The sequence below is a fragment of the Panthera pardus genome, unplaced genomic scaffold, assembly GCF_024362965.1.
Source record: "Panthera pardus isolate Hobbes unplaced genomic scaffold, ASM2436296v1 HiC_scaffold_2, whole genome shotgun sequence".
Lineage (NCBI taxonomy): Eukaryota > Metazoa > Chordata > Mammalia > Carnivora > Felidae > Panthera > Panthera pardus.
Window position 1 is genome coordinate 29,619,456 of NW_026526765.1, and position 13,831 is coordinate 29,633,286.

General features: G+C 32.5%; 1 protein-coding gene across 3 annotated transcripts in view; it reads left to right on the plus strand.

Moving 5' to 3' along the window:
- NIPBL (NIPBL cohesin loading factor) overlaps nucleotides 1-13,831 on the plus strand; it is a 195,665-nt gene that overhangs the window by 141,330 nt on the left and 40,504 nt on the right. For all 3 annotated transcript variants that reach the window (XM_019438076.2, XM_053906931.1, XM_019438075.2), the window contains 10 exons: nucleotides 1,043-1,181; nucleotides 2,994-3,076; nucleotides 3,673-3,805; nucleotides 4,555-4,698; nucleotides 7,004-7,093; nucleotides 8,555-8,769; nucleotides 8,870-8,972; nucleotides 9,586-9,684; nucleotides 9,789-9,935; nucleotides 12,704-12,838. In XM_019438076.2, coding sequence (XP_019293621.1) covers nucleotides 1,043-1,181; nucleotides 2,994-3,076; nucleotides 3,673-3,805; nucleotides 4,555-4,698; nucleotides 7,004-7,093; nucleotides 8,555-8,769; nucleotides 8,870-8,972; nucleotides 9,586-9,684; nucleotides 9,789-9,935; nucleotides 12,704-12,838 — 1,288 coding nt within the window. The remainder of the gene's footprint in view (nucleotides 1-1,042; nucleotides 1,182-2,993; nucleotides 3,077-3,672; nucleotides 3,806-4,554; nucleotides 4,699-7,003; nucleotides 7,094-8,554; nucleotides 8,770-8,869; nucleotides 8,973-9,585; nucleotides 9,685-9,788; nucleotides 9,936-12,703; nucleotides 12,839-13,831) is intronic.

Consider the following 13,831-nt stretch of genomic DNA (forward strand, 5'->3'; position numbering starts at 1 on the left):
ACAAGACTGTTGTTGTATACATTGTAAGATGCTTATTAGCAGCATCCCTGACTTATACCTTCTAGGTGACAAGAGAACCACCGCCTCCCCTTTTAATTGGCACAGCCAAAATTTTCTCCAGACACTGGCAGATGTCCCCTGAGGGTCAAAATCATCCCTGGTTAAGCCGTAATAGAAAATAGGGCTTGAAAAAGTCAAAGGCAGTTCAAGTGTTTTATAGGCCATACTAAGGAACTTAGATTTAATCCTTTATATAGTAGGAAGTCATGGAGACTAAAGGCTCTTAATTCACTAAGCACAGAGTAACTGAGAAATGTTATACACTGCTGTGGTCAGCATGATTTTCTTTGTTGTCATAGGGTATCATTATCATAACTATCATTATAATATTCCTGACTGATTAAGTGTATTAACCTGGCATATAGGATTATGTTTAGATTGCTTTGAAGGCTATCTTACATAAAATAATTATTTTTACCTTAATTTTTTAGCCTCATTGTGTATAGTCTATTAAACCTAAAGAAAACCTATCAGCATATAAGAGAAGTCTTACACCTTTACAGTATCTTTAGAATTGAAGATTTAGAATTTGATTTTTTACATTCTGTGCCACTGGCCTCGTACCCTAGGATAGATGATCAAGAGCTGACTGTGTAGCAAATTTTAATAAGAAAATGAGTACCAGAATCCATGGGCATTTGGAGATCTTGAAGACTTTCCTCATTTTAAAAATCATTTTGAGAAATGTTTGATACTATCCATTTATAAATTTTTATCTGCAGTGCATATAAAGTATAGAAATTTGTATTAAATATTGTATTTTTCCTTTGACCACTTTAATTATCTAAGTATTTATAGGCATTGAATTGGTATTTTTTCTAATTTATTAAAAACAGACATAAGGACACTATTGTAAGCACTAAAGAGATAATGTCTAGAAATATTGGTAAAGCGTCCTGAATTTTCAGATGATAACATGACGAGTCAAGTTGAACTTCTCTTTGTTCTTTGTATGATTTAAATATTTTCTTCTTCATTAAAGGTTAAATAGTAGTGATATGGATGGAGAGCCTATGTATATTCAGATGGTTACAGCACTGGTTTTGCAACTAATTCAGTGTGTTGTACATTTACCATCATCAGAGAAGGACTCTAATTCAGAAGAGGACTCAAATAAAAAAGTAAGGAATCTTTTATAACTCCATACTTTTATAGGAAGCAGCACCTAAATTCTCTACGATTCTTGTAAAACTGAAGTTCTTAATTAGGACTTTTAAGACTGGTCTTTAGGATCCTTATATAGAGGACAGGATTAGTTTTTAGGAAACCTGAGTTCTGGTACTGACGATTTTATCTACTAGTCACAAAACATATAGATCATTTTAATATGAGTTTGTTTGCTCAGTTGTAAATTGGGTATGATAATACCTAACAAGCCTTTTGTACCACCTTGTAAGTTCAAGTGAGATAGTGGATGTGTAAGTGATTATTATAACTGTCTATACTAATGCATACATATAATTGTAATAATATGTAATATGTAATAAAATGTAATTAATTTTCATGCAGAAGTAATGAACACTCTCACTGTTGAGTAAATTATAGCTAAGATTTGCTTTTGGTTTTATAGCTTTTACCTATCAATGCTTATAATTTTTCCAGGTTCTTATAGTATTACAAAAAATTCAAAAGAAACAGGAATGATTCTGTTTCTATGTTGTTATTTTCAGAATTTTGTGTATGTATATAATAGTGTATATATATAATTAAGTAAATGAATAAGTGAAAAATGCAGATCAAGAAAGTTGAGGTCACTGTCCCAATCTGATTTTTCTCTCCCCAGTCTTTCCTTCCTTATCTTTGGTAACAGGTATCATGAGAATGTTTAGCTCCTTCCATATATTTATTTATTTATCTGCATAAATTTAATGTAGAATTTTTTTTAATTTACAGAAGTGATATAGCTATTTTTTTCAGTCAACATTGTTATTAATACATAAAACTAATACCAGATTCCTTTTACTTAAACATATATAACTGTATCACAACTTAAGAGTTTCTCTAGGTATACTTAGAAGTAGAATATTAAATAGTGTACATGCATTTTTAACTTGTCAGTTTGCTCAACAAAGTGGTATTTTAGCTTTCTTTCTGTTAGATTTTATTTATTCTGGTCAGTCTGAAATGATACCATATTTTATTTTGTATATTCCTGGTAACTAGTGAGCTTTTTCATGTATTTATTCACCACTGGATTTCTGAAACTTTGAACAGACTGTTTATATCCCGTTCTTTAAATTTCTAATAAAGGAATTGAATTTTCTTTCGCATTATATTTCACCATTTCATAAACTTTGAGCTTGGATTGTCTTTTTCTAAATTCTTTTTGTATTTTCAGTCAGTTTCTGCTCACCTAGATCATAAGAAATTATTGATACCGCATTTGCTTAACCACATTTGTTAGTCTTGCATATTTTAATAAATTAAAATGAAGTCAATATTTTTATTTAGTTTTTATAAGGTATTTAAATGTGTTTACTAAGGGTGCCTGGGTGGTTCAGTCGATTGAGTGAACGACTTCCGCTCAGGTCACAGTCACACAATTTGTGGGTTCGAGCCCCACATTGGGCTCTGTGCTGACAGCTCAGAGCCTGAAGCCTGCTTCAGATTCTGTGTCTCCCTCTCTCTCGCTACCCCTCCCCTGTCTCTTTCTCTCTCAAAAATAAATAAACATTAAAAAATTTTTTTTCTTAATAATTTTAAGAAATAATAAAATAATAATAAAAAATTTTTTTTCATTTAAAAAAAATTTAAAAAAATGTGTTTGCTAATTGTAGCTTATTTCTTTATACATAAAAGAATAGTCTAAGCTTCTTAGTGTTTAAATGTATCACCCCTATTCAGTAGTAACATGTCAATAGCAACTGAACTAACCTTTTTTTTTTTTTTTGGTTATTTTTTATACCTATATAAATTCATTTTTCTCAATCTAGGTTGACCAAGATGTTGTCATTACCAACTCTTATGAAACAGCCATGAGAACAGCCCAAAACTTCCTTTCCATCTTCCTTAAAAAGTGAGCAAAATTAACATAATCTGATTTTTATTTCCCCAGGATAGAAAATAGTTCCTTTATTGTATATAAATGGTTAATTCAGTTTCCTGCCGTAACCTGAACCTTGAATGTGTCACCTTGGCCCTTGAATTCCTGATGTTTAAAATGAGGCAGTTGAAATATTAAAAATCCTAAATCTTGTGAGCTAGCTTATATGTTTGACTCCACAAGTTACAGTACCAGATTGAAATTCTATAATTTTTCTTCAGTAAATTTGGGGGCATTCTAATTGATAGGAAAGTTTGTGGAGAGAGGTTTACTTGGCCTTCATAGGAATTTGTGGTAATCTCAGAAAAAGAGTAGTCATTTTAAAAAATGTGGTGTACTTGCCGGAAAGTTAATGTTTGTAATAGTCAATAAATGAATTACCTATAATAGAGGGAAGAATGAAATTTGAGAAATAGATTCATTTTAAGCCATGTTATTTATATTTAATGTACTCTCTTATACCTTATTATTAGATATGGGGAAGAGAAAGCTTAGTTAACAAAATTTCAATCATATTGATGGACAAGTCACCTAAATTCACAGCCTTTTCCTTATTTATCTTTGAACAGATGTGGTAGTAAGCAAGGTGAAGAAGATTACAGACCACTATTTGAAAATTTTGTTCAAGACCTTCTTTCAACAGTCAATAAGCCTGAATGGCCAGCTGCTGAACTACTCCTTAGTTTGTTAGGGAGACTGTTGGTAAGAGTATAGCCTTTAAAGATTATTAGATTACTAGAAGACAACATAATGAGGATGTACTCTGATTCACAGATGATGAATTCTTTAAAAATGTGTAAGGAAATACGACCATTGCATCTTTATTTTTGCATGTGCATAACTGTACACAATACTGTCAATATTTGGTAGAAAACTTTGAAATCTTGTGACTTTTGGTGCTTTCATTTCATTACAGAAGATAACAGTACTTTAAAAACTTTGGGGTGGGGTTGGAAGTATATTGTTAGTTAAAAGCATCTCAATACTCAATCGTAAATTATTATAGTTAATTCATTTCAAAGCATGAAACTGATTAATGTGAATTCTTTTTTATCATTAAGAATATCTAAAAACATGACACTTTCTAGTTCTCATGTAATACAATAGGAAAATGCAAAGAAATATTATGATTTCTCTTTTTATTTTTAAACTATATTTAGACTTCTGCAATACAAATCGTTACAAAGCTTTTGGGACCCTTACATTCTGTGAACTGGAAAACATACAAATAAACAGTTGAGCCTACATTTTTAACAAACATGACTGTGTTCTTAGGTTTAATCTATACTTTTTTTTAATGAAAATGTTCAGAAAGCAACCACTTCATGGGAAAATATCACAAGAAAAAATACTTAAATTTCAAATAATACAACATAGATTTGGAATTTGTATGATAAATTGCTATTAAAAATGTCATAAATTGATTAAATAAAGATTATTTTGATGTTTAGGTTCATCAATTCAGTAACAAGTCAACAGAGATGGCTTTAAGAGTGGCATCTCTTGATTACCTTGGAACTGTTGCTGCACGATTAAGGAAAGATGCCGTTACAAGCAAAATGGATCAAGGGTCAATAGAACGAATTTTAAAACAGGTATTGAGATCAAGGATTAAAATTATGGGGATAAATATTAGTTAAGTACTTTAGGTATTCTTATATTAGTGTTACATTTCATTTTATAAATTCAAAATAAGATCATGCATTTCCAAAAGTGGACTTTTCAAAAACCCCACAGAGAAAGTTAATACCTTAGAGTGAATTATAGTGTCTAACAGGAAGTTTTAAGTGATTTATATAAATCATTAGTCTAATTTCTTTTTGTGAACTGCTTTTATGAATGTATGATGCTGTTTTCTATTTTATTTAACTAAGTTTTATTTAAATCTTTAATTTACTAAGATGTTGATTTAGCACTCCCAGATTGTTTTCTACCTTTGAAATTTGTGTATCATTTTATATTGGGGAAGGGTGAGGAGGAAGACTTCTTTTCATTTTACTATATTAGATAGTTTTCATGTTTGGCAAAAAAAAATTATTGTTGCTTCACTTATTTTTTTAAGTGTGAACAAGGTGGTAGTAATGCTAAAAGTTACTTAAGAAAATTGGTAAATGATCTCTAATCCTACCATACACAACTGTTTTCATTTTCTTTATACTTTTTTTTTTTAACATTCATAATCATATTCATGCTGGCCATTAGAAATGCCTCTAATATTTTTTATTATACTTTGTATTTTGAAATAATTTTAAACTTACAGAAAAGTTATAGGAATAATGCAGAGTTCCCACAAACCTTTCACCCAAATTCCTTAATTGTCAACAATTTATAACATTGCTTTATCTTTATGTAACATTTCTTTTTCAAAATATACATGCTTGCATATCTGTCATTTTTTTTTTTTTAACTATTTGAGCACACTTAATGCCTCCCAATACCCTTGAATTTCAAAGTATGATTCCCTAGACAAGAGGTATTAATATTAACATCACCTAAGGACTTGCTGGAAATGCAAATTCTCAGGACTCATCTACTGAATCAGAAATTCTAGGGGTGGGGCCCAGCATTGTTTTTTGATAGACCCTCCAGGTGATTCTAATGAATGCTGAAGTTTGAAAAACACTGCTTAGTGTTTATTTTCCACAAACAAGAACTCTTGCTTAAATATCCACAATACAGTTCTCAAAAGCAAGAAATTACCATTAATGTAATACTACCATTTAATATAACACTTCCATTCCCATTCTGTTTCCTAGATTATAATTTATTGCTATCATTATTTAATGTTCCATTTATCCTAGAATTAACCTGTGAGAGCCCCTTTTAGCTGACTTTTGTGTCTTTTTGATATGTTACCATCTTTCTTTGAGAACTTTACTTTGTGGCACAAGATGTTTCAGGAGCTCTCTTACTTTCATTGCCTCAGCCCTGGAATCTGCCGTTTCACCAAATATTACTGTTTCTTTTTATTGGAGAATGGTAATTTAGAAACCAAGAGGTAGGTGCCAGGTGCCTTTCAGTATTTCTTAGAGTGAACCTACAACTTATTTGTTACATATGACCATGTAGATTGTACACTGTAAAACTTGAGGGGAAGGGTCATTTGTAAGTATTCTTACGGTTCTTGACATACATCCACATTGCTCTTGGAAGTTTACAGTGTAGTAGTTTACAGTGCTATGATGAATTTCTCCATGGACCATTTCATCACACTCTGAGAACACAGGTTATTAAAATCTTTGTTTTCTACTTAGAGATATTCTAAACCATATTGGCATTTCATGTGGTAAAGCTAGAGTATAAAGCTATAGACATGAATGCCAGCTCAGTTCATTTCTGGTTGTGTCTTGATCTTGACAGGAACTAAAGATTGTATTCCTAGATCAAGTGAACAGCTCACCTGCTACTGTATATTTAATATCCTACATGAAATAAAGTACTATTTTTATATTACAAATAGAAGTATTTCTCTTCTAGAATGTTTTAAAATATCCCAAAGAAACCTATAACACATAGTAAAACAGATAGCAGTTTCCATTTTTAAATTAAAAGTTTGGAATTGCCTCTTTTTTTCCAAACAGAAAAACAATGTGTAGGACCTTCCTGTCTCTGAATACTTAATACATTATTCTGTTAATTTTTATGTCAGCTACCTATGCACCTCTTTCAAAGCAAGATGACATGTAATTCATAAAAATAAGGGCCAGTCTCAGCTATGAGTATAAATTTTTTTTGTGAAGTAGCATTCTTCTGTTTTTTTTTTTCCTTTTAGTTGCTATACTTAACATTTTGATTTTTTATCATTTATCAGTTTTTTCCCTAGATTTGTATTTACAACTAGATGAATTATTAAAATACACTAGTGATGTAATTTTTGTTCTTCCTTGGTTTATTTTGTAGGTTTCAGGAGGAGAAGATGAAATACAACAACTACAGAAAGCATTGCTTGATTACTTGGATGAAAACACTGAGACTGATCCTTCACTAGTGGTAGGAATCTTTTCTCCCTTTTTTGGAGATAACACATCAAATTCAAATTGGGTCTGAAAGAAAATTGGGAAGTGTCATGGAGAGGAACGTTGTTTGGAATCCTGATCTTTTATTTAAAACAAAGGGATACTTGATGATGTAAATTAAAGAGAATGGTTATGGATTGATTTGTCTTACAGAATTTTGATACAGATATGTATTATATAAAAATGGTGTGAGAGGGGAAATAGTTAGAAATCTTTCCATAAGTTATCTTTGAGACTGAGGTAGGTCATTGCTCCTCACAATGGACATGGCCCAGGTGGTGCTTGAGATGAGCTATGAGCATATAAAAAGAAGCTATTAGAATTTTATGTGTGTATTTCTTTTTAAATTATAATCCTTAGTTCTATTTTTATGTATATTGTGCATCCAAATTATTAGTATAATAGGCTCATATATAAGATTTATAAACCATATTAGAAAACACTGTGCATGTATTAGGGCACTTTGTTTTGTTTTTTTAATGTTTATTTATTTTTGAAGGGGAGAGAGACAGAGTATGAGCAGGAGAGGGGCAGAAGAGAGGGAGACACAGAATCTGAAGCAGGCTCCAGGCTCCGAGGTGTCAGCACAGAGCCCGATGCAGGGCTCATACTCACAAGTTGTAAGATCATGACCTGAACCGAAGTTAGATATGCTCAACTGACTGAGCCACCCAGGCACCCCAGGGCACTTTGTTTTAAGTTTATTTATTTTGAGAGAGAGAGAAAGAGAGAGAGTGTGGGGGAGGGGCAGAGAGAGGGAGCAAGAGTATCCCAAGCAGGCTCTGCACTGCCAGTGCAGAGCCCAGTATTGGACTTGATCCCACAAACTGTAAGATCATGACCTGAGCCAAAATCAAGAGTCAGACGCTAAACTGAGTGAGCCACCCAGGCACCCTAGTGTACTTTTTAATTTTTTTATTTTTATTTTTTACTGATGGGATATGCAGGATAAAGAGGTTGGAGGTAACTAAGCTATTTAGTCAACTACTGCACGTTTTTAGTCTACATTGAAAGGAACAAATAATAGATGTGCCTCCATGTTAAAATGTTTCAGTAATAATTGGCTATGTATTTCTTGAAGAAGTAAGGTGGTATTTTGAAAGTAAATGGAATCTTGTACCTTTGGCATCTTATCCTATTCTAAACTTTTCCAGTTGACATATCATCTAATTTTAGTGACCTATGTGTGATGCTTTTTTCTTTGTTAAGTAATTGATGCTTGTCTTAAGTGTTAAAGCAAAATAATAAGTTTTATGTCATTCAGATATTCAAACCTTTTGGCTTTCTTAAAATTTGTTTTTGTCTGCTACAAGTTGCTTTAAAGTACACCTGTATATTTATTCCTGATAGTGAGCACTTTATCAGTGGGTTGGAAATTTCATTTAAAAATTCTCTTAATTTTATCAAGCTCAGATCTTACCTATTTTCTTTTTAGTTTTCTCGTAAATTCTATATAGCCCAGTGGTTCCGTGACACAACTCTGGAAACAGAAAAAGCAATGAAATCACAAAAAGATGAAGAATCATCTGAAGGAACACATCATGCGAAGGAAGTTGAGACAACTGGTCAAATCATGCATCGAGCTGAAAACCGGAAAAAGTTTCTTAGAAGCATTATCAAAACCACACCTTCTCAGTTCAGCACATTAAAGTAAGATCCAGAGAGAAAGCATCTTTACTTTTTCAGTTATCTCTTTGATATCTACTTTGCAAAAAGCTTAAAAAAATAATTTAATGACTTTTTGTTGTAGGATGAATTCTGATACTGTGGACTATGATGATGCTTGTTTGATTGTTCGATACTTGGCCTCTATGAGGCCGTTTGCCCAGAGCTTTGATATTTATTTGACACAGGTAAACTAAACCAGAATTCCTTGTACAATGATACTGATTTTTCTGATTATGGATATTTGTGGAATAGCGTATGATGTCTATTCACTGTTGAGAACAGATATTTTAAAAGATCATGAGAGTAGCATTTGTTTCTGTGTTCCATATTTGTTAAGATGTCTTTTTTTACATGCCTTTTACTTACTGATTCACGTTTTACAGATAAATGGATATATGTATAAATATACATGTATGGTATAGGTAGACTGATGTTATAAAAATAAATTACTCAATTACCAAATTATTACTTAAATAATACTAAATATTCTGAATTAGGTACTCATAGCAAGGTTTTAGTGGGGCTACACGTCCTTGCACATGAGCATAGCAATGAAAAAACAGGTTTAATTGAGAATGCCAGGATAAAGAAAAGGCCTTAAAGTATAGAATGCCTCAGTTACTATACTGACCTGTAAGTTAAAACTTTGGATCAGTAAGATAACATCTTCTACCCATGTAAATATTAAAGGGAGGTAAATCCAGTATTTATTTTCATTTCTTTTGCATGTTTTCATGTATATTTTGTTAAATGTTGTATGTTCTAAAATTTGTGAAAATACCGATGTTTGCTCGGCAGATCCTTCGAGTTCTTGGTGAAAACGCAATTGCCGTTCGAACAAAAGCCATGAAGTGTTTATCTGAGGTTGTTGCTGTAGACCCCAGTATTCTAGCAAGGGTAAAGAAGAGCACAAATGATTCTTCTCATTTGACTATTGCATTCAAGTTAAGATATTAGCTCTACTTAGTAGTATAAATTATATTTTCTTTATTTTCCTTTAGCTTGATATGCAGCGAGGAGTTCATGGACGATTAATGGATAACTCCACTAGTGTTCGAGAAGCAGCAGTAGAATTATTAGGTCGATTTGTTCTTTGTCGACCTCAGCTTGCTGAGCAGTATTATGATATGCTGATTGAAAGAATCTTGGTATGTTGTTTGGTCATTTTTATTATGATTCATAAATATAATTTTGCCTTTCTTGTATCACATTTTTTTAATTATTAAGCTAGAAAAGTAAGTATCAATTACTTATTTATATTGCCTAATCTCTATACTATAGCATCTTTCTAGAGGAGGACATGTTCCCCACCTCACTCCTCACCCCCAAAAACCTGTCCATGTTTATTTTACACACACCCACTCTAAAGATAGTTTAAACCAGAATGAAAATTAAAAGCTAAGGTTGTAACTCTATAGTGCTGATTCAGTGGGTTGGAAGGCAAGGGAAAGCCTACAGGTAGATACTCTTGGTGCCAAGAATCAAATCTAGAAAGTGGTGGCTGGACAGCAGAACATTGGGCAGATTCTAATCTCCAGTCTCCCAGATTTAGAAAGTAGGAAAAATGTTCTCCATTCCTACCCTACCTTGAGCTAAGCTAAGGATCCTAACAATTGGACAGAGTACCAGCAGGGGAAGGGGACACAAATTTCAAGCCCAGCTCAGCCATAGGCCCAAACAAAGAACTGAGGAAGGACAAGTTTCTTTTTTTCTTTTCTTTTTTTTTTTTTTTAATGTTAATTCATTTATTGAGAGCAAGACAAGAGCACAAGTTGGGGAGGGGCAGAGAGAGAGGGAGACACAGAATCTGAGGCAGGCTCCAGGCTCTATGCTGACACGGGGCTTGAACCCATGAACTGTGAGATAATGACCTGAGCCGAAGTTGGACACTTAACCAGCTGAGCCACCCAGGTGCCCCAAAGAACATATTTCAAGAGGAGGACTGCTCGATACTATAAAACAAGTCATTGTTGTTGAAAATTGGGACTCCTTTTTTTCAGTTAACTCCTCCATTTTAATGATGCAAGTTTACAATGAGTAAATAATAGGAACTACAATGGCATAAATATTTTGGACAGGAACCTAGAATAAATTTATATGAATGTATATAAATAGGAACAATTATTTTGTTGACAGCTAAGTGCAGAATTTTGGTATCTGACAATATGTTTGGATCCTTTGTGTGTTATCTGCATGTTTCTTTAAAGCTGAATTATGACAAGATTTAGATACCTGCATTATAAACCAGAAAGCCCTTTGAGTCTTAAGAACAAACTAAAGAAATACTATTCTAAGATAATCCTTTCTTGTATGTCATGGAATTCTCTGGTCCTGAAGCCTTTCCCTGGAAAATAAAAGGAAACAGGAAACACTGATGTTACAAAATATCTGTGGAATCTCCACATCACCCACTGCAAGCATATTGACTTCTGTAACTCAAAAGAAATGCATTAGGCACAAGATTAGGTATTCCCACAGTGACAAGAGTTTATCACCTTTAGTCTAGTGTCAGAATATTATATGACTAAGAGTTAAAGATAATTGCAGCTTCAACTAGCATAAAATCTTGATTGAAACAAAGAATTTAAGGAAAGAGTGCAATAAACTTTTTCGTGTTAGTGCTTCTTTTCAAGAATGAAAGGCAAAATCAATAGGATTCTCAAATTTGGAGAATCAATAGGATTCTTCAAATTTAATGAAATCCGATAGCATCTACCTAAGCGATATATCCTAAAATATTTTAGTGATTGTCAGACTATATAATGGAAATACATATGCACATTAAGTGTCCAATGCTTTTTATTTCTAAAACGCTTTAATTATTGAAAATTTGTGAAGAGTGGTAGTGCAGTGAACACTCATGTATCTAACACCATATCTATATTTTTTGCTAAATTAGTTTAAATTAAATCACAACATTTTGCTATTTCCTCCATGTATACTTCAGCCTGCCTCTCCAAAAGTGTGGGTACTGTTCTTACAAACAAAAACTGTTAATCTCACCCAACCAAATTAACACTCCCTAAATATCCTGTAATAACCAGTTGATATTCGATTCTCCAGTTGTCCCAAAAACTGCAGGGGGAGTTTCTAGTTTACCTTTTTTTTTTGAACAGAATCCAGTCAAAGATCATACTTTGCATTTGGTGATCAAGTTTTAAAATTTAGAGTACTCTCTTTTATAGACTTCCCCCATTACATTGACTAATTTAAAAGACCAGGTCAGGGGTGCCTGGGTGGCTTAGTCGGTTAAGCCTCTGGCTCTTGATTTCAGCTCGAGTCATGATCTCGTGGTTTGTGGGATCGAGCCCCTTACTGAGATTTGTGCTGACAGTGTGGAGCCTGTTTGGGTTCCCCTCTCTCCCTCTGTCTCTGCCCCCCCCCCCCCCCCACATGCTCCTTTCTCTCTCTCAAAAGTTTAAAAAAGAAAAAAAAAAAGACCAGGTCAGTCTTGTTATTTCCTCATGGCTTTGTTTAATTTGTTTTTTTGTTTGTTTCTTTCTTTTATTTTCTATGAACTGTAACATAGTGACAGTGGTTTGATTAGATTTAGGTTTAACATATTTGTTAAAAATACTTCATATGCTGTTTAAGTGCCAGGCGCTATTCTAAATGCTTTTAATTTGTTATCCCATTTAATTTTGACAAGTTTATATTCTAGTGTCATGTTCAGTGTTATTCAGTATTTTTGCATGTATTGGATATCATTATAAAAGTAAAGCAATACAGTAATCCATGTTTGAGTAACATTAATAAGAAAGAATATAAAGAGGAACTATATAGACCATCTTTATCACGTTAATAAGTATTCAATGTACTGCTTGTTGGTATTTATTTCCTGATTTCATTTTATCACATTTCTTACACCTGAGCATATTGAGCTTTCTGATATTTAAAAATACTTTTCTGTTCTTAGGATACTGGTATCAGTGTCAGGAAAAGGGTAATAAAGATTCTAAGAGACATCTGTATTGAACAACCAACATTTCCAAAAATTACAGAAATGTGTGTAAAAATGATTCGCAGAGTCAATGATGAAGAGGGCATTAAGGTAAGATGAAATGATGACTGTTTTAAAGTTCATTTTTCATTAATGTTTTAAATAATTTAAATGTTTATTATAGCTAAATTTTGTAAAATATGTGTAACTATGAAAAACCTTTACAAGGAAATCAACATTTTTAGATTATCAATTCAAAAAGGACATACTTCCATACATTTTTATTTCTAAATCTTGTATGAATAAAATCTGATCTTTCTCAACCAGTTCAATTATATTTAATGCCATTGTAGTGATTACATTATATGCAGCAAGTTTATTACCAAATTAAAGTTACTTTATTTTTTAAATGGTATGTACTTGGTTTTCTAAGTTAAATACTTTGTTGAAAGTGTAAACCTCAGTTCATTCGTGAATTTATACATATATGATGGTCCCAGTATTTTTTTGTTTGTTTTGTTTTTTTTAACAGCTTCCCCCCCCCTCAAAAAAAAGTAAGAAAAATGTTTTTTAGTTTGATGAAAACATTTGTGGGGCACCTGGGTGTCTCTGTCATTAAGTGTCCGACTTTGGCTCAGGTCATGATCTCACAGTTTGTGAGTTCGAGCCCCGCGTTGGGGTCTATGCTGACAGTGCGAAGCCTGGAGCCCACTTCAAGTTCTGTGTCTCCCTCTCTCTCTGTGCCTCCCCTGCTCATGCTCAGTTTCTTTCTTTCTCTCAAAAATAGAATAAATATTTAAAAAAAAACAAAACAAAACTTTGTGTACTATGCAGATATCACCTATTTAAAATTTTTACCAATTGAAAAAGATTATAATTTTGAAAAATTAATTGATGATTGTTTTCAAAAATTGAGGAATTTGTGCCAAAAATTTCTGGTAGTTTGTGCTTTGATTCGTTATTTGTAGCTTTGTTTTTGGCTTTTTTTTTTTTTTTTTTTTTTCATGAACAGAGATCATGCTCTACCAATAGAGCCAGCCAGGTGCCCCACCTTTGTTTTGGATTTTATTTTTTATTTTTTACTTTAAAAAAAAAAATTTTTTT